Source organism: Phyllostomus discolor, chromosome 6, assembly GCF_004126475.2.
Source record: "Phyllostomus discolor isolate MPI-MPIP mPhyDis1 chromosome 6, mPhyDis1.pri.v3, whole genome shotgun sequence".
Classification (NCBI taxonomy): Eukaryota; Metazoa; Chordata; class Mammalia; order Chiroptera; family Phyllostomidae; genus Phyllostomus; species Phyllostomus discolor.
This window is the reverse complement of record NC_040908.2, coordinates 78,182,010-78,198,198: the sequence shown is the minus strand read 5'-3', so window position 1 is coordinate 78,198,198 and position 16,189 is coordinate 78,182,010. Positions and strand designations below refer to the sequence as shown.

Here is a 16,189-nt window from a genome sequence, read left to right as displayed (position 1 = left end):
TTTGAGAACCATTGTGGTGGTGAATGGGAGAGTGAATGAAATATGGAAATATAGTTGGGTTGTCAGGTAGTATCAAGGGCCCACTTAAGTTTAGAAATCATGGATTGAAAGTGTCACCATTCAGCATTCTTATCATGTTCAGTTACTGTCATAGGTTCAGAGTCCAGTATCTTTAACATTTTCATTTTCTACTGACTTATAATAGGCTCCAATTTTTTCCCCTTTAAAAAATCAAAATCTTTAAGGGGGGATGGAGGGTGGAGGGGGTAAAGGGGAGAAAAAATTGGGACAACTGTAATAACATAATCAATAAAATATACTTAAAAATGAAAATCTTTAGCTTAGACTCTAGCTCTTTTCTCTTCACAATTCTCTTGGAAGAGTTGGGCATGCTATATTTCCCCACCTCCCTGTCTATGCAGCATCCTCATGTCTCTTACCTATCAGACGTCAGGAAACCTCTCTTACCCAGTCATTATGATCTACTTGCCAATGCCAGGGGCCATTTTACTTATAATCAGTTACTTGACCTCCTGTAAACTCAGTACCTCCAATCATTCCCTCCTTAAAATTCTCTCCTTTAGGTTTTGTGACACAGTGCTTTTCTGGTTTTCCTCTTGTTAGCTCTGTGTCATTCTTCTTTTCCTCTAGTATTCCTTTATCCTCTGTGTTTTAATGTAGTTTATAGCACACTGGTTGTTATACAGTAGTTCCCCTTAAACACAGTTTTACTTCCTGTGGTTTCAGTTACCTATGGTCAACCATGGTCCAAATATATTAAGTGGAAAATTTCAAAAATAAACAATTCATAAGTTTTAAATTGCCCACTGTTCTGAGTAGCTTGATGAACTCTCACGCCATCCCACTACAACAGGCCCAGGATGTAAACCATCCCTTTGTTTAAGATATCCACATTGTATGTGCTACCTGCCTGTTAGTCACTTAGTTGCTGTCTCAGTTATCAGATTGGTCACAGTATTGCAGTATGGCAATGCTTGTGTTCAAGTAACTCTTATTTTACTTAATAATGGCACCATAGTCATTCATATAATGTTTATTAAATATATTGTTACAATTGTTTTATTTTATTGTTAGTTGTTGATCACTTACTGTGCATAATTTATAAATTAAACTTCATCATAGGTATGTATGTATAGGAATAAACATAGTGTATATAGGGTTTGGCATTATCCCTAGGTTTCAGCATCCACTGGGGGTCTTGGAATGTATCCCTGGCAAATAAAGAAGGACTGCTGTATGTGCAGATTGTAGATTTCCTGAGATATTTTCTTCTTTTTTAATAACAATTTATTTATTTATTCTTAGAGAGAGGGGAAGGGAGGGACAAAGAGGAGGGAGAAACATTGATTAGTTGCCCCTGGTATGTGCCCTGACTGGGGGCTCATCCTGTAACTCAGGCATGTGCCCAAACTGGGAATTGAACCGGCAACATTTGCTTTGTGGAGCTATGCCCAACCAACTGATCCACACCAGTCAGGGTCTGAGATATATTCTGATTCCTCTGGTTACTATCTCTGAAACATTTATATCAGTAACTGCCTTGTAAAGTTGATTTGAGGATTAAATGAGCTAATGTGCATGAAAAAGTTACAGCAATGCCCAGCATATACTGAATATGTAACATCACTCTGATCTGTCACTCATCCATCAGCTATTACTTGTATGGGTCGATGATACCAAAATCTGTATTTTCAGGTAGACCTTACTCCTGAGCATCAGTTGTAATTATCCACCTGCCTCCTGACATACCCTTGACACCCCATCAGTATCTCAATCTCAACATGTTCAACCTTAAACTCTTTGTTTTCTACGCCGTTTGCTCCCCTTCCTTTATTCCCCACATCTATGAATGACACCATCATCTATCCTATTTCCTAGTCGGAAATTTGCTAATTTCCAACTTTTTCCCTCCCTTAATTTTTACAGAGATGTTGTCTTAGTCTACAAAATCAAATATGCAGGAAACATATGTTGGGAACCGCCCTGACTGGTATCAGAAACTGAAACCCCTGCCTAGGCTAAGGCTAAGGGAACGCCCTTGGAACCGTAAGCCAGCAAGGAGACAAGGGCTTGTCTCCCTGGCAGGAATGCTGCTTCTGCTGCTTTATTCATAACTGAACCCCAAAAAGCTTGGTCGGTTAGCCAAAGACGGGTAAGATTCCCCACGGGGGAAATGACCTAAGGCAGGCACGATCACTTTGGGAGGCCCCCCAAAAGAAGGACTTTGGGGGCTGCAGCGAAAGGGGGTGATGGACCCTCGCTCCTCAGCTGTGACATAGCCTGAGTTCTCATGGTCTGGGAGAAAATCTCCTTATTGCCTTAGTTCCCGTGCTAAGCCTAAAACAATGACAGGGTGGTGCAGCTCTGTGCTGAAAGGGCAGATTCCCTGGGTGATCAGGCCTAAGAAAGAACATATAAATTACTGTGAAACCTTCTTTGTTTAGAATGCTCTCAGTTGAATGAGAGGGGTCCAAGGAGGAAGTTTGTTCCTCAAAGTCTTATAGCTCTTTGACCCCGACTCAATAGACCAGCAGAGTTCCTTGTTTTCTATAATTCCTTACTTCCCCCTCATAAGTACTGTACTTTACCTGAATTATTATGCAAAATGAGCCCAATAAAAGCATGTGTGGACGGTAAATCAGAGCCCTCCCCACTAGGGGGTGGTGGCCATTCTGTCCCTACTTCCCCACAGGACCTGGTTGTCTCTGTGTATGTTTGTGTTTTTTCTCGCGTGTTTTTCGGCGAGCCATCCGCAGCGTTCCGTGGTCACTGCTGGCCGGTGACCCACGCGCAACAAACATAACCTTGTTTTTCTGTAATAAATCTCCATATCTGTTTGCAGCCAGCCCCTATTCTACTGGAGTGCTGGACACTTAGTTTCAGTCAATTGATGGAAGTGCCTTTCCTTTTTCCAGGGATTGCTTAAATTATTGGAGGATATCTTATATATATTTACCCAAGCACTGGAGGGAGTGGACCCTGTTATTAAATGGCTACCCAAGTGTCTATTGCCTGGTTCCTGTTTGCATGGCCTCTGTAGGTCTAGTATTTCTGCTATCTCTAGGTCACTCTTGGACACATGGGCTCATTCTGATGCTTTCAGGCCTGGCAGTAGCATGACAAAGTGTGATCTGTTCAAAGTTCCAGCTACTTCCAAAATAGGATACACTCTGCAGTCATTTTCTTTTTCTGGGACCTTGTCTCCTTCTGATGTTCTACCCAAGATGGAGGAGCGGGGCTCCACTGCTGTTGGATCTCAAAAACCTTCTTGGGAGTTTTGCTGTTTCTCTATGCTCAGGTCCCTAAGGACAGAACCCACCAATGTCTGCACTCTTGTTCTTGTGTGCTGGTGGTACTGGTGGTAATGCCACTGGGTGGCCTGGCTTCACCCATGATATTTTCTCACATATTTTTTCCAGGCTGTGAGTCCTTTCTGTTTTATTAAGGGCCTAGGCAATTGAAATTAAAAAGCCAGAGGTGGCTTCCCATTTTTCTCCATGGTTTTTGCTGTCACATCCTCTCACTGAGGCATAAATACAAAAACTTGGCTACTTAGGAACTCCTGGCCAAGACAGAGGCATAGGTAGATACACTGTGCCTCCTCACACAACCAAAAGAAGAACAACAACAAATTTAAAAACAAAAAAACAACCCAAACTGCCAGAAAATCAAACTGTATGGAAGTCTGACAACCAAGGAGTTAAAGAAGAAACATTTATCCAGAACAGTAAGAGGGGTGGAGACAGGCAGTAGGGGTGGAGAGGACTCATGGCAAGATGGTGGCTGGAGGACCAGGCGGTCCCACGTTTGCATGCAGATAGACCAGGAGGAACAAATGGGGAGGTGGACAGACCACGAAATCCAGGGTTCCAGCACAGGGAAATAAAGCCTCAAAACCTCTGACCGTAAAAAACTGTGGGAGTTGCAGCAGTGGGAGAAACTCCCAGTCTAACAGGAGAGTTCGTTGGACAGACCCACAGGGTCCTAGAATGTATACAAACTCACCCACCTGGGAATCAGCACCAGAAGGGCCCAATTTGCTTGTGGGTAGCAGAGGAAATGACTGAAAGCTGCTGAGAGCTGAGCAAGTGGCATTGTTCCCTCTCTGATCCCTCCCCCACATATAGCACCACAATGCAACAAAGAGGGTTGTCTACCCTGATGAATACCTGAGCCTCCACCCCTTATTATGTAACAGGAGCACCAGACCCCTCCCCCCAAAAAAAGGTCCAAATGAAAGAACAGATCAAGCTCCAAAAACAAACAAACACACACACACAAAACAAAACAAAAATACACACACACACACACACACACACACAAAACAAGTAAATGATGAAGAGATAGGCAACCTATCAGATGCAGAGTTCAAAACACTAGTAATCAGGATGCTTGCAGAATTGGTTGAGTATGGTCACAAAATAGAGAAAGAAGTGAAGGCTATGAAAAGTGAAATAAAGGAAAATGCACAGGGAACCAACAGCGGCAGGAAGGAAATCGGGACTCAAATCAATGGTTTGGGGCAGAAGGAAGAAAGAAACATTTAACCAGAACAGAATGAAGAAACAAGAATTCAAAAATATGAGGAGAGGCTTAAGAACCTCTGGGACAACTTTAAACATTCCAACATCTGAATCATATGGGTGCCAGAAGGAGAAGAACAACAGCAAGAAATTGAAAACTTATTTGAAAAAATAATGGAGAACTTCCCTAATCTGGCAAAGGAAATAGACTTCCAGGAAGTCCAGGAAGTCCAGGAAGCTCAGAGAGACCCAAAGAAGTTGGACCCAAGGAGGAACACACCAAGGCACATCATAATTACATTAGCAAAGATTAAAGAGAAGGAGAGAACCTTAAAAGCAGCAAGAAAAGAAGAGACAGTTACCTACAAAGGAGTTCCCATAAGACTATCAGCTGATTCCTCAAAAGAAACCTTACAGGCAAGAAGGGGCTAGAAGGAAGTATTCAAAGTCCTGAAAGGCAAGGACCTACATCCAAGATGCCTCTATGCAGCAAAGCTTTCATTTAGAATGGAAAGGCAGATAAAGTGCTTTCCAGATAAGGTCAAGTTAAAGGAGTTCGTCATCACCAAGCCCTTTTTATATGAAATGTTAAAGGAACTTATCTAAGAAAAAGATGAACAAAAATATGAACAATAAAATGACAACAATCTCACAATTATCAACAACTGAACCTAAGAAAACAAAAACAAAAACACCAAACTAAGCAAACACCTAGAACAGGAACAGAAGCACAGAAATGGAGATCACATGGAGGGTTATCAGCAGGGAGGGAGAGGGGGGAGGATGGGAGAAAAGGTACAGGGAATGAGAAGCATGAATGGTAGGTACAAAATAGACGGGGAGATTAAAAATACTATAGGACATGGAGAAGACAAAGAACTTACATGTATGACCCATGGACATGAACTAAGGTGAGGAATGCGGGTGGGAGGGGAAATGCAAGGTGGAGGGAATTAAGGGGGGTGGAATGGGACAACTGTAATAGCATAGTCAATAAAATACATTTTTAAAAAGCTTGGCTACTCAAAGTGGAGCTATAGGGCAAAGGGAAGCAAACAAAAAATCATATTTAAAAATAGCCTCTCACAGGTAGAGGACCTATATTTTACTGATTCTGTCTCTTTTCTCCCAACTTTCCTCTTTCTCCATGTCCAATTCTTCTGTCTTATTTGGAGTTCTGTTCTTTTATGTTTCTCTTGGTTTGGTAGTATTCTCTCCCCAACTTTGAGAGTCAAGTTGCTGAAATAGTAGGAAATTTTGCAGTTGACCTATGAAGTACTTGATACATTTTTTTTATCTTCGTTAACATCAAATTTAGCATACTAGACAGGGGAAAGAAGGGAAAGAGTCATCAAGGAACATGTATAAAGAACATGTATAAAGCCAAAGGATTTGGGGAAGGATTGAGGGTGGGAGGTGGGGGAAAGTAGTGGCAGGAAAATGGAGAGAACTGTACTTGAACAACAATAAAAAGAAAATAAAAGAAAACAAAGGAAATATTTTTTCAAATCTCTCCCATCTTCCCTCAATCTCCTTACCCTCTTAATCAATGACCTTGCTACTTCTGTGGAAATCCCTGAACTTCCCATGTTCAGGTACACAAACCTCTTCACTTCCATGCCTATCATCTTTGTATTCCTAGTTCTACATCCCTCCCATCTTTCCTCACCTAAGACTCAGCTTCTTCATGTTCTCCCTTTTCTTCATCAATATTTCCCTGTCTCTGGGAATAATCACCATCAGCATACAACCATGCTCTAGTAGCTTTCATCTTGAAAATAAACACTTTTCTTAACCACACTTCCCACACCAGCCACTGATAAACTTTCTGAAAAAGAAGTATTCACTCTCCCATTCACTCGCACTCACCCACTCCAATCTGGCTTCTGTTACCCACTATCTCAAACTGCCCTTATTAAAGACACTATTCTATTGCTGTATCACAGACCACTCCAAAATTTAGTGGCTTTAAACAATTTATTAATGTGCCTCATGCTGCTGTGGTTAATGGGCTCAGCTGAGAAGTTCTCATGAGATTGCAATCAGCAGTGGCTAGTTTTTGCCTCATTTGAAGGCTCAACTGAGCTGGACATCCAAGATGGTGTACTATTAGAGCTGACAGTTGATGGTGGCTGTTGGCTGAGAGCTAAGCTTAGGCAAGTGAGAAGATTGCCTACATATATGCCCACTGTGTGACTTGGACCGTCAGAATTGCAGCTGGGTTCTAAGAAGGTGTGTTTCAGGAGTGAGTATTCCTACAACCAGTTGGAAGTTGCAAGGCTTCCTATGACCTGGCCTTGGAAGTCATGCAGCATGACTTCTACCATATATTATTGGTCATAAACAAGACACGGGCCATGTTGAAAAAGTATAAAGAGGTCCTGTGTATCCTTCACCCAGGTTCCCCCAGTGGTAATATCTGTTGGCGACTGCCTTGCCTGGTCTCAGGAAGCTGTAACCCCCCCATGATTTAGGCTGAGTGAAAGACCTCCAGACCAGGAGCCACTGAAGGAGACAAAACTTATTTCCCTGGCATGAATGGCAGTCAATGACGGGTAACATTTTTTTTGGATAGAGAATGTACTTAAGACAGACGCGCTCACGAAGGAATAACAGGGACAAGACTTGCAGGGCTGTGGAAATAACGGGGTGATTGACATCAACCCCTGCCCCCTTTGGCTTTGTCAAAGCCTGAGTCTTTGCTCTTGGATGTGAGAAATCCAAGTCTCCTGGCTGCCTTTGTCTTTTGAGACCTGCAGGGGAGAAACAGCCCAGACCAGAAATGGCAGACCCCTGGCGTAATTAGGCCTGGGACATAGAATATGCAAGATCCTGTGAGATCTGTTTGCTGGAGGATGTTATTATCTTGGAATTTAAAAGCACAGGCAGGAAACTTTTGGAACCTGTACCTCTTTTATATGTTAAAACCCCCAAACCTTCCCTGGATTCTCAGCAGGAGTGCTGCCCCCACCTTTGTAAGTTGTTTACATCTTTTGATCTTTTCTGCCAGACTGTAAATCCACAAACTAAGTCTGTTTTCTCAGTAAAAAGCTGCTCCGGCATGGACACGGTGTGCTCCCCACGTGAGGAGTGGCCAAGCGGCACCCTCCAGGAGAGAGGGTGGCCAAGGCACTCCCCACGTTGAGGAGTAGCCATTCTGTCCTGATTCCCCCACAGGACCTGGTTGTCTCTGTGTATGTTTTTAGCATGTTTTGACGAACCGCAGCCGAGATGGATACTGCTGGCAGTATCTCTTAGTAGACCTTATCTACTGCTGCCATCATCTCTTTTAGGACTATTGAAGTATCTCCCTGATTTCTTGCTCCTATTGTTATTCTTCTCTTATCTATTTCCCATAAAGCAGCAAGAGGGATCTTTTAACAATATTATTAGACCAAATACTTTATCACTTACCCGTTGCCTTTAGAATAAAATTAAAAATTCCTACCATGATATCTAAGGCCCTATCATTTAATCATAAATCATTATGATTATGATTTAATTTTTGGGGATTTACTTCTTTCATCTGTAGACAGACATGCCCTTTATAACACAAAAGCTGCAAGCACAGAGAAGTTAATGTTATGTTGAGGAGGCTGGAGAATGCATGACATAGGTCCCCTGGACACCTGGTAGATCTATTAGCTGGCCAGTGAAAGTCCCCGTATTTCCTCCTGGTGATCCCCTTGCCCTTCCCAAGGGAGTTTCTTGCTGTTAGAGAGACCCTCACACTGTGCCCCTGCAGGTATTCCTGTCTTGGTGGATCATCCAATCAAAAATGGTGGTGTGGAGAGGGGTTTCTGTTGCTACTGAGCAAGAATCTCATGGCCTTACCTTAGGTGGAGACAGAGATGGCTGAGGGGGTGAGGAGGAGTGGGGAGAAGATTGATAAATTGGGGTCTGAGGCATGTGTGCAGGAACCAGGGCTGGCCCCAGCCCTCTTTATCATTAGCCAAGTTGCTGCAGATGTCCTACAGCCTCCACAAGACCTCCCAATTTGACCAGAGAGGAACTGGTGGCTATTGTGCCTGCTTCTGAAAGCCCTCAGAGCCCAAAATCACAGCTGTCTTTCTGGGTTAGCTGATGTTGTGAGGCCTGATGGCTTTGACTTTAAGTTGTAGGGCTCCTTCTTGGGCCCAGGCATTTTTGTTTCCTTCTCCTTTCCTGCTTTCCTATAGTCCCTGGTCCTTTGATGGCCTTTGTGGTTTCTTAAGCTAACCTTACCCACTGCGAGCCTCAGGTTCTCCTCCCCTAAGCATGGTTGCAGAGGGCAACACTGTCTCTCCAGAATCCTTGTAGAGTGTGGTCACTCATTTCTTTAGGGAAATGGTGCCAGTGTGAGATGAAGACCACATATGAGGCATTGCACAGGTACCAGTTTCTCATGGTATTCTCCCAGTTGAGGCTTCACACCTGGCTTCCCAGTTCCTTCCAGCTCTACCTCTTACTATCCGTTGTGTGGCATTTGAACTTCCTGCTCCCTCAAAGTGTCTTTTTAAAAATCTTTTTTATTTGTTTAATTTCAGAGGGGGAGGGAGAGAGAAAGAGAAGGAAACATCAGTGTGTAGTTGCCTGTCACGCACCCTCTACTGGGGATCTGGTCCACAACTCAGGCATGTGCCCTGACTGGGAATCTAACTGGTGGCCCCTTGTTCACAGGCCCACGCTCAATCCACTGAACCACATAAGCCAGGGTTCAAAGGCTCTTTTATTGGCAGTGTTTGTGGTTCAAAGCAGGGCAGTACAGAGGGGCTTGTGTCCATGGGTGTCTCTAGCTCTGCAGAGCCCAGGCTGGCTGCACCATGCTGAGTGACTGTCAGTTCACACAGGGGTGGGTGGATATCATGGTTGGTAATACAGGCAGCTCTTTCCTCCTGCAGTCCTCTCTTGCCTTCTTTAGGCATCATTATTTCAGGTGCTGCTGGCAAGCCATTGCTAAGAGGTGTCAGGAGTACAAACTAGTGACATGAATTAAGATACGGGGCCTTAAGCAAATGCTCAGAAAGAATCATTTACCCAGAGCTAAACAACAAACAAGTCAGTCTCTGGGTAGTTGCCACCCTCCTCCTGCAATTCCCTGGCAAAACAGGGAAGGCTACCTACCTGGGGGCTGTCTCACTCTGCCAGAAACTGAAACCTGGAACCACTGTGTGATCCTGTTCTAGCACCCAATGCCAGCATGAGCTCTGATGCTGTTTACCAATTGCACATTGACTTTTAGGGGAGGGAGCCACAGATGGGCTTCAGTGCTCTCTCCCCACCCTCAAGCCCTTTACATGGCCTTGTTGGATTTAAGAGATACTGTCCTTACACCTTCATGATGTGGCCCCCCTCCCATCGTGACCACTCCTGTTTCTCTACTTGCCCCAGCACTTGTCCTCTCCATAGCAGATGTAATTTTAGGGGGCATTTGTGAAGAACCAGATCTGAGAAGAAAAAGTGAATTCCACAACTTAGTGCTTGTTAGCATATTCCAGAACCAGGGCCATGTGACTCGGTCCACACATTGGCAGGTGAACCTGTCATTCCCACCAGTCAAGTCAGCAGAGATGGAACATTCATTTATTTGGGCAAGTGCGTCATTCTGAGAAGTCCAGCATGCATTGGTGGGAAGAGGGACAGGAAGAGGTGGCAGACCTGGGGACAGAAGCAAAGTAGAGCCAGGAGGACAGATTCCAGAGGTTTGGTTTTATTGTGCAGTTTTCTTTTTCCTCGGTGAGATGCTGTAAGCTGTGGTGGCACTATACATGGTCTCAGGGCAGGGCAGAGCTGCCAGATGGGAAGCTGGGTGTTGGGAAATCCCATTTCTCAAGGCATTTCCTGCTCACAGGTCTCACTCCATGGCCTGTCTCAGCCACCCCTGCCTGCCCTGATCCCTCAGAAGGCAGGCTTGTGGGGCAGGGGGATGTCTGAGGCTCAGCTAGCTGGGGTCGGCACTACCTGTGGAGGGAAGGAAGAGCCTCCTGGAGAAATACTTGGGCCAAATCACATGGCTCTGTGGCTGGCTCTCTACGGCCTGCATGTCAGCATTCTGTAAGTTCTCAGGAGCTTGGGACAGCCTAGGAAGAAGACTGTCTTCCTCTGCCAGACTCTCAACTACTGGTTGAGGCAATGAGGGACAGGAGACTCCCATTTTTAGCTTCTTTAGGTAGGGAGGGATGATGGACTCTCCCTCCTTTCTATGTCCCTTTCCAACTGTCCGTTAGCATTCCTTATTGGGCAGAATCTACATTTCCCTTGGACTGTGCCTTAGGACTAAGGCCCCTATGGGACTTCTGCAGTGAAGAGGACAACTTTTGTGCTGGGACAGAGAATGCTCCTAATGATGCTCGGTTCTCTTCTAGTGATCATGGTATCTCCCCTGCCAGGTAAGTATATCAGTTCTCTTCTCATGTGATAGACCACAAATGCTTGGTGATACCCTCACATATGGGGGTGAGGGGCTGCTGAGGGATGTGCTAGGCCCAAACACATCCCATCACCTTCCTCATCAAGGTCTCTCTCAGGCTTCTGGTCCCTGTGGGTAAGGATGGCCCCCCAAGGACTGGCACCCCTCCATCCTACAACCCCCCCCCCCCCCCCGCATGCCCTTACTCTTTATCAAGTCCCCAACTGTGGCTTCCCTTTTCACAAACTCCCAAAGAAAAGGAAGAAAAATCCCTAAATAAACCAGACAGAAGCAGTTCGGGGACAAAGAGGACAAAAAGCTCGTGGTATCTGGAGAGGGTATGAGGTGGCAGTGGGGTAGGGGTGGTAGTGGGGGAGTAGGTAAATAATGGCATGCAGCACTGAGATTCCTTATGAGGGATGGGGTCCCCATTTTTCCCCCAAGGTGTGTGAGGGATTGGGGGGACGGGATCACTCTATTCAGATAAGTAGGATCTCTGGACAAGGCCTTGTGGCTTCCTGTGTCCTCCATGGGCCCAACCAGTCAAAAGGAGATGAAATCCATGGTGAGCAGGAAGGGCAGGGAGAGCAGGGACAGCAGCAGCCATGATGTGTCCTGGGCCAGCAGGCTTATGCCCCCACACTTGATCAGTTTGTCTGTGGGGAGAAAATGGGGTAGAGGGACAGAGCAGAAATGAAGAACAGGACTTGGGCAGCTACAAGCCCAGAGGTAGGGTGCATTTCCCTGGGGAGGGCTAGAACCAGGGCCAATCTGGTCTAACAGAACCAACCCTCTCTCCCATTGCAGATTCCTGAGCCCTTGAACGAACATTATATCACCTTTTTACTAAGCATCCTCATAAGAAAACTGTGGGTGAGGGAGCTGCTGTCAACCCTGTTTTCCAGGTGGGGAGAAGGACTGTGGAGGTCAAGAGATTTGCCTTCAGCCATGGTGGAAGCCTCTGCTACACCACTCTGCCTGTCTGACTGTCCCCTTAACACTTCCCCCCATTCACACTGAAGGCAGTGATTCCTCAGTGCATAGGCAGTCTCTTCTGTGGCCCAGCCAATGGGACTGCCTGTTGTCCTAGGCAGCCCAGTCCTCCCTAGCCTGCCTCTCCCAGCTCACCTGGCTTTGTTGGAGATTTTTCTCACCTCTGATCACAGAGACCTTCTTGTTGGAGAAGGTCTGGCTAGAGACGTGGAGTTCACATGTGTATATCCCCTCATCCTTGGTGGTGAAACCAGATAAGTAGAGGACCTTGATGTTGTACTTGCTGGTGAAATTGGTTCGGGAACGGTATGTGTGCTCAGGCACTCCCACAGTGCCAAAGAGCACATGCTTCTTTGAATCACGGGTCAGGCTGAACTCGTACTGAATGGGCAAAGAGGTAGTGTTCTCATGGCGGCAGTCCAAACGAAGGCTCTGGTCCACCAGGCAGGCTGTCAGGCTGGTCACCTTTTGTCCACTGGCCACCTGTAAGACTGGCACCAGCAGTGCCCCCTCTGAGTTGCAGGGATGTGCAGAGCAGGGAGCCTCCCACCCACATTGATAGGACAGAGGGGCCTGGCCAGGGAGGGCATAGAGGTCTGCTTCCTGAGTACCTCTCCTCACCACAGCATGCTGCAGATGCTAGCCTCCCTCCCTTATATACTCTAGTCCTAGGTCCCACCAGTGTGTCCTAGGGGTAGGAGACCTTAGGGAGTTGGTGCAGGTTCCAAGTCAATATCTGGTAAGCTCTGTGAAATATGTTTCCAAAAAACACCCGAAGCAGTCAGAAAATCAACTAGGTTGCTCAATTGACTTAGGGACAAAAAGGAGCCCTTTCTCCCTTAATCATCTTCGCCTTCTGAGGTCATGAGGAAGAAGCTAGCTTCTCTGAAGGAAGCCAAGGTACTTGGAACCCCAGACCTGCCCCTTGCCCAGTACCTGTCAGGAGGAGAGTGAGGCTGATGGTGGGGTTCATGGTGTCAAGAGTTCAGTTCTGGACCTGGGAGTGGGAACAGGATCAGAGTCAGCCAAGAGATGAGGCAGATGTACCCACACACATTGCCAGGGCTGGCAGTCCATGGAATATATGCCATAATGGCCATGGCAGGCATCCAAGCCCTTTTCTGCAGCCTTCTTCCTATCAGTGAAGGTGACACTGCATTCTTTCTTTCCTCTCAGGGAAAGCAAGAGATGTGTGTCTGTGCTAAACACTTATTAGCTGGGTGACTCACTCAAGTGACTTTAACTACCATTTCATTTTCCCTTCAGGAAGACAGGGTCTTCCTATTTAACACAACATAACACAAATAGTGTTGTTCACTTATTTAATATATTGTTGTGCAACCAATATCCAAAACTCTTTATCTTGCAAAACTAAAACTCTTTTAAACAAAAACTGCCCATTCAGGGACTTCCCAGTTCTTATGTAGAAGAAAATACCAAAGTTCCTGGCACATAACATGCTCAAAAGATGTTGAATGAATGAATGAATCTGAGCTTTAGATGACCACAGGGTTGTGATGTCATTAAGAAAAATGACAAATATCTGGCACTTTGCTCCATAGTAAGTGATCTACACACTAATTCCTCTCATTTGAGTGGACTGTGTGGTTAGGGATGATGTCTGGTGTGTGTGGCTCAGGTGCTCCCAGACAGGACTGTACTTAGAACACAGACAAGGGCATTCGCAGATGTGTGTGAGGGAGTGACAGTGCTCTCCTATTGCATATGATGCCTGATTGCATAGAAACCAAGATGTTTCCAAATGTTCAGTTCTCTGTGCAGAACTGGCTTCAGTAGCCTAGCTGCCTAGGCTCTCTGTCCTGCCTTTCACAGTTCAAGCTGGCAAGTCCACATAGCCGCATGGGTGCTTGATAGTGTGAGGCCACAGGAGTGGCGCCTAAGAGTGTGAGCCCGGCCACGCCCTGGTGCATGCGCAGGGAAGCGCTCTAGGACTCCAGAGGGTCTTGCTGTGGCTGAGGTTACTGTTAATACCCTCTCTACCCAAGTTGAGAGGGAACTGGAGGTGCTGTTGGAGAAGAAAGGGAAGTTGGTCATTGTCAGCCTGTTCTCAGTTTCAGGGACCAAAGGAGAGAGGGGAGGGGATTATAGGGGAAAAGGGTGAAGGGTTTGCAGGAACAATTATAAAGAATACATGGACAACAAGGAGGCGGGGTGGAAACAGGGGAGGGAGGTGGGAAGGGCTGGGGTGGTAGGGAGGGGTGGGGGTAAAGGGCAGAAAACTGTACTTGAACGATTAAAAAATGTTAAAAAAAGAGAAAGGGAAGTTGGCATTTGGTTTTAATTCGCGGGCGCTGGAGTTATGGAGGAGGGGTGCGAGTCTGGGGTTTAGGAACCGAAGCAGCGGCTAGAACAGAAATGGGGAGTGGGGCTGGGGTTGGAGAAGGTGATACAGCCAAACTGAGGGTTATAGAGAGGAAGGGGAGGCACAGCCTATTTTCATTTCCTTTGCCTAGAATCTTCGCAGACTAAACCCAGATTAGTCTGCGAAGACTAATTCTGAGGTACTGTCCTCTCCAGCCCCCGTTCGACTAGCCCCACCCTTATTTCTTTTCTGTATTTCAGCCCTCTCCTTTCCCAGTTGAGGTCTCCCTTCCCCCTCTCATCTTTTTCCAGTTCTCCCCTTCTGCGCCTGCCAGCCTTCCGCCCCCCCCCCCCCCCCCCCCCACGCCGCCCGTGCCACTGCGGTTTCCCATTACTTGGTTGCCCCGCACCCAGCCCGTCCTGAGGTCGCAGGGCAGAGATTTCCACCAGCGTTCCAGCCTCTATTGTCTTCCCCCACCTTCATTGCTACCTCCCAAACTGCCTTTGCATGCTGGATTTGGGATCTTCTGGGTGGAGAGCTGAACCCAAAGCTGTCCTTGGCGCCCTTCCTCCCGGTTCTCCTCCAGCATCCTGGCTCTAGAAACCAACCCCCCCAAGCGGGCGAAAGCCCGAAACACCTTCCTTGAAAGGCAGGGTGTGGCAGGGCCCCTGGCCTGCAGTAATTGCGTCCAGCTCCCGACCCCGGCTTGGGAAGCTGAGCCCTCCCCAAGCAGTGTGCTGCTCATTCCCAGGACACCGCTGGACCGTTTTTCTGAAGCCTTGGATTGAGAAGGCTTGCGTAGGCACCTGGGGCCCATCACTGCACCGCTGTGCCGAGGGTCCCCCTCTGACATAGATTCCCACCTGGGTTCCGGTCCTCCGCTGCTGCAGCCTCTTGGAAACGTCGCCTCCAGATGCTACACTTCGCCGAATGCCCGCAGTTTTTACCAAGGGTGGGAAAGGAGGAGCTAGGAGGGCCCGGGGGCTCGGCCAATCAGAGGCTGAGGGGGAGCGAGAAATGATGGCAGAGGGAGGAGGCGGCCCAACATCGGTGTCAGAAACGGGCAGTATGCTTCAGAAAGGGGCCTTCACCTGGTGGCTCACAGGCTTGACCAAAGACTCTGGGGATTGGGGTGGGGCAGCTGAGGGACGGCCTCCCAGAGCATCTCAGGGATTGCTCCTCTTTTAAGGCGTTAACTGTTTGTTTGTTTGTTTGTGTGTTTGTTTGTTTGTTCTAGCCTAAGGTTCCGAAACTCTGGTCTGGTATAAGACCATTCCCTTCACTTTGGGCTTCTCAACTGGGCTTCTCATTGTATGCTAACTTCTAAGACAGCTGACCTCTACCTCCAGCTCATTTTTCTACACACTCTGGCCTCCTTCCTGTCACTCCATGTAATATGTTTTTTTCCTCCTTAACAGCTTTATGATTCTAAGTCCAAGGATCTTTCCTATCAGAACACAATTGATTTAGCTTGGAGCCTTGTCCCCAGCACCCCTCACCCGCATATGAACACACACACACACACACACACACACACACACACACACGGGCTGGAGACAGTTAATTTTTCTGGCAGGACATGGAGATAACTGGGCTCTGGCTGGCTGAGACCTTGTATGTTCTGTTTTTCATTCTACAGACTAGTCTCTGAGTATGGCTGGGTGGCATGTGCTCCTTTGATAAGGTTATGAGAGCCTGGCATACTTTCTGGGTCCCCAAGTACTTTACTTCAGGAAGAGGGGAGTGTGGACTCTAGAGGGAGTGGCAATGGTGTGTCTGCTAAAGCAAGGTCTCTGGCTGGATTGAGTTAATGGCTCAAATGAGAGGATCTGGGACACAGGGTGGTGAAGGGCAGATTTAAAAACTTCCATTTACTAACCAGACAGGATTAAAACGCTCAAAGCAGGAAGGGTTTAGAGGCATCTACCCAAGGCAGAATTT

The 16,189-nt window shown here is 46.8% G+C and overlaps 1 protein-coding gene across 1 annotated transcript; it reads right to left on the bottom strand.

Annotated features, from left to right (window-relative positions):
* Positions 1–10,089: 10,089 nt before the first annotated feature.
* Positions 10,090–15,230, bottom strand: THY1 (Thy-1 cell surface antigen). Its single transcript, XM_028516022.2, has 4 exons — positions 15,112–15,230; positions 12,862–12,922; positions 12,087–12,416; positions 10,090–11,588 (listed from the first exon to the last, which is right to left on the bottom strand). The coding sequence occupies exons 2-4, from the start codon at positions 12,896–12,898 to the stop codon at positions 11,476–11,478; spliced, it is 480 nt and encodes a 159-aa protein (XP_028371823.1). The 5' UTR covers positions 12,899–12,922; positions 15,112–15,230; the 3' UTR covers positions 10,090–11,475.
* Between the last annotated feature and the right edge of the window lie 959 nt (positions 15,231–16,189).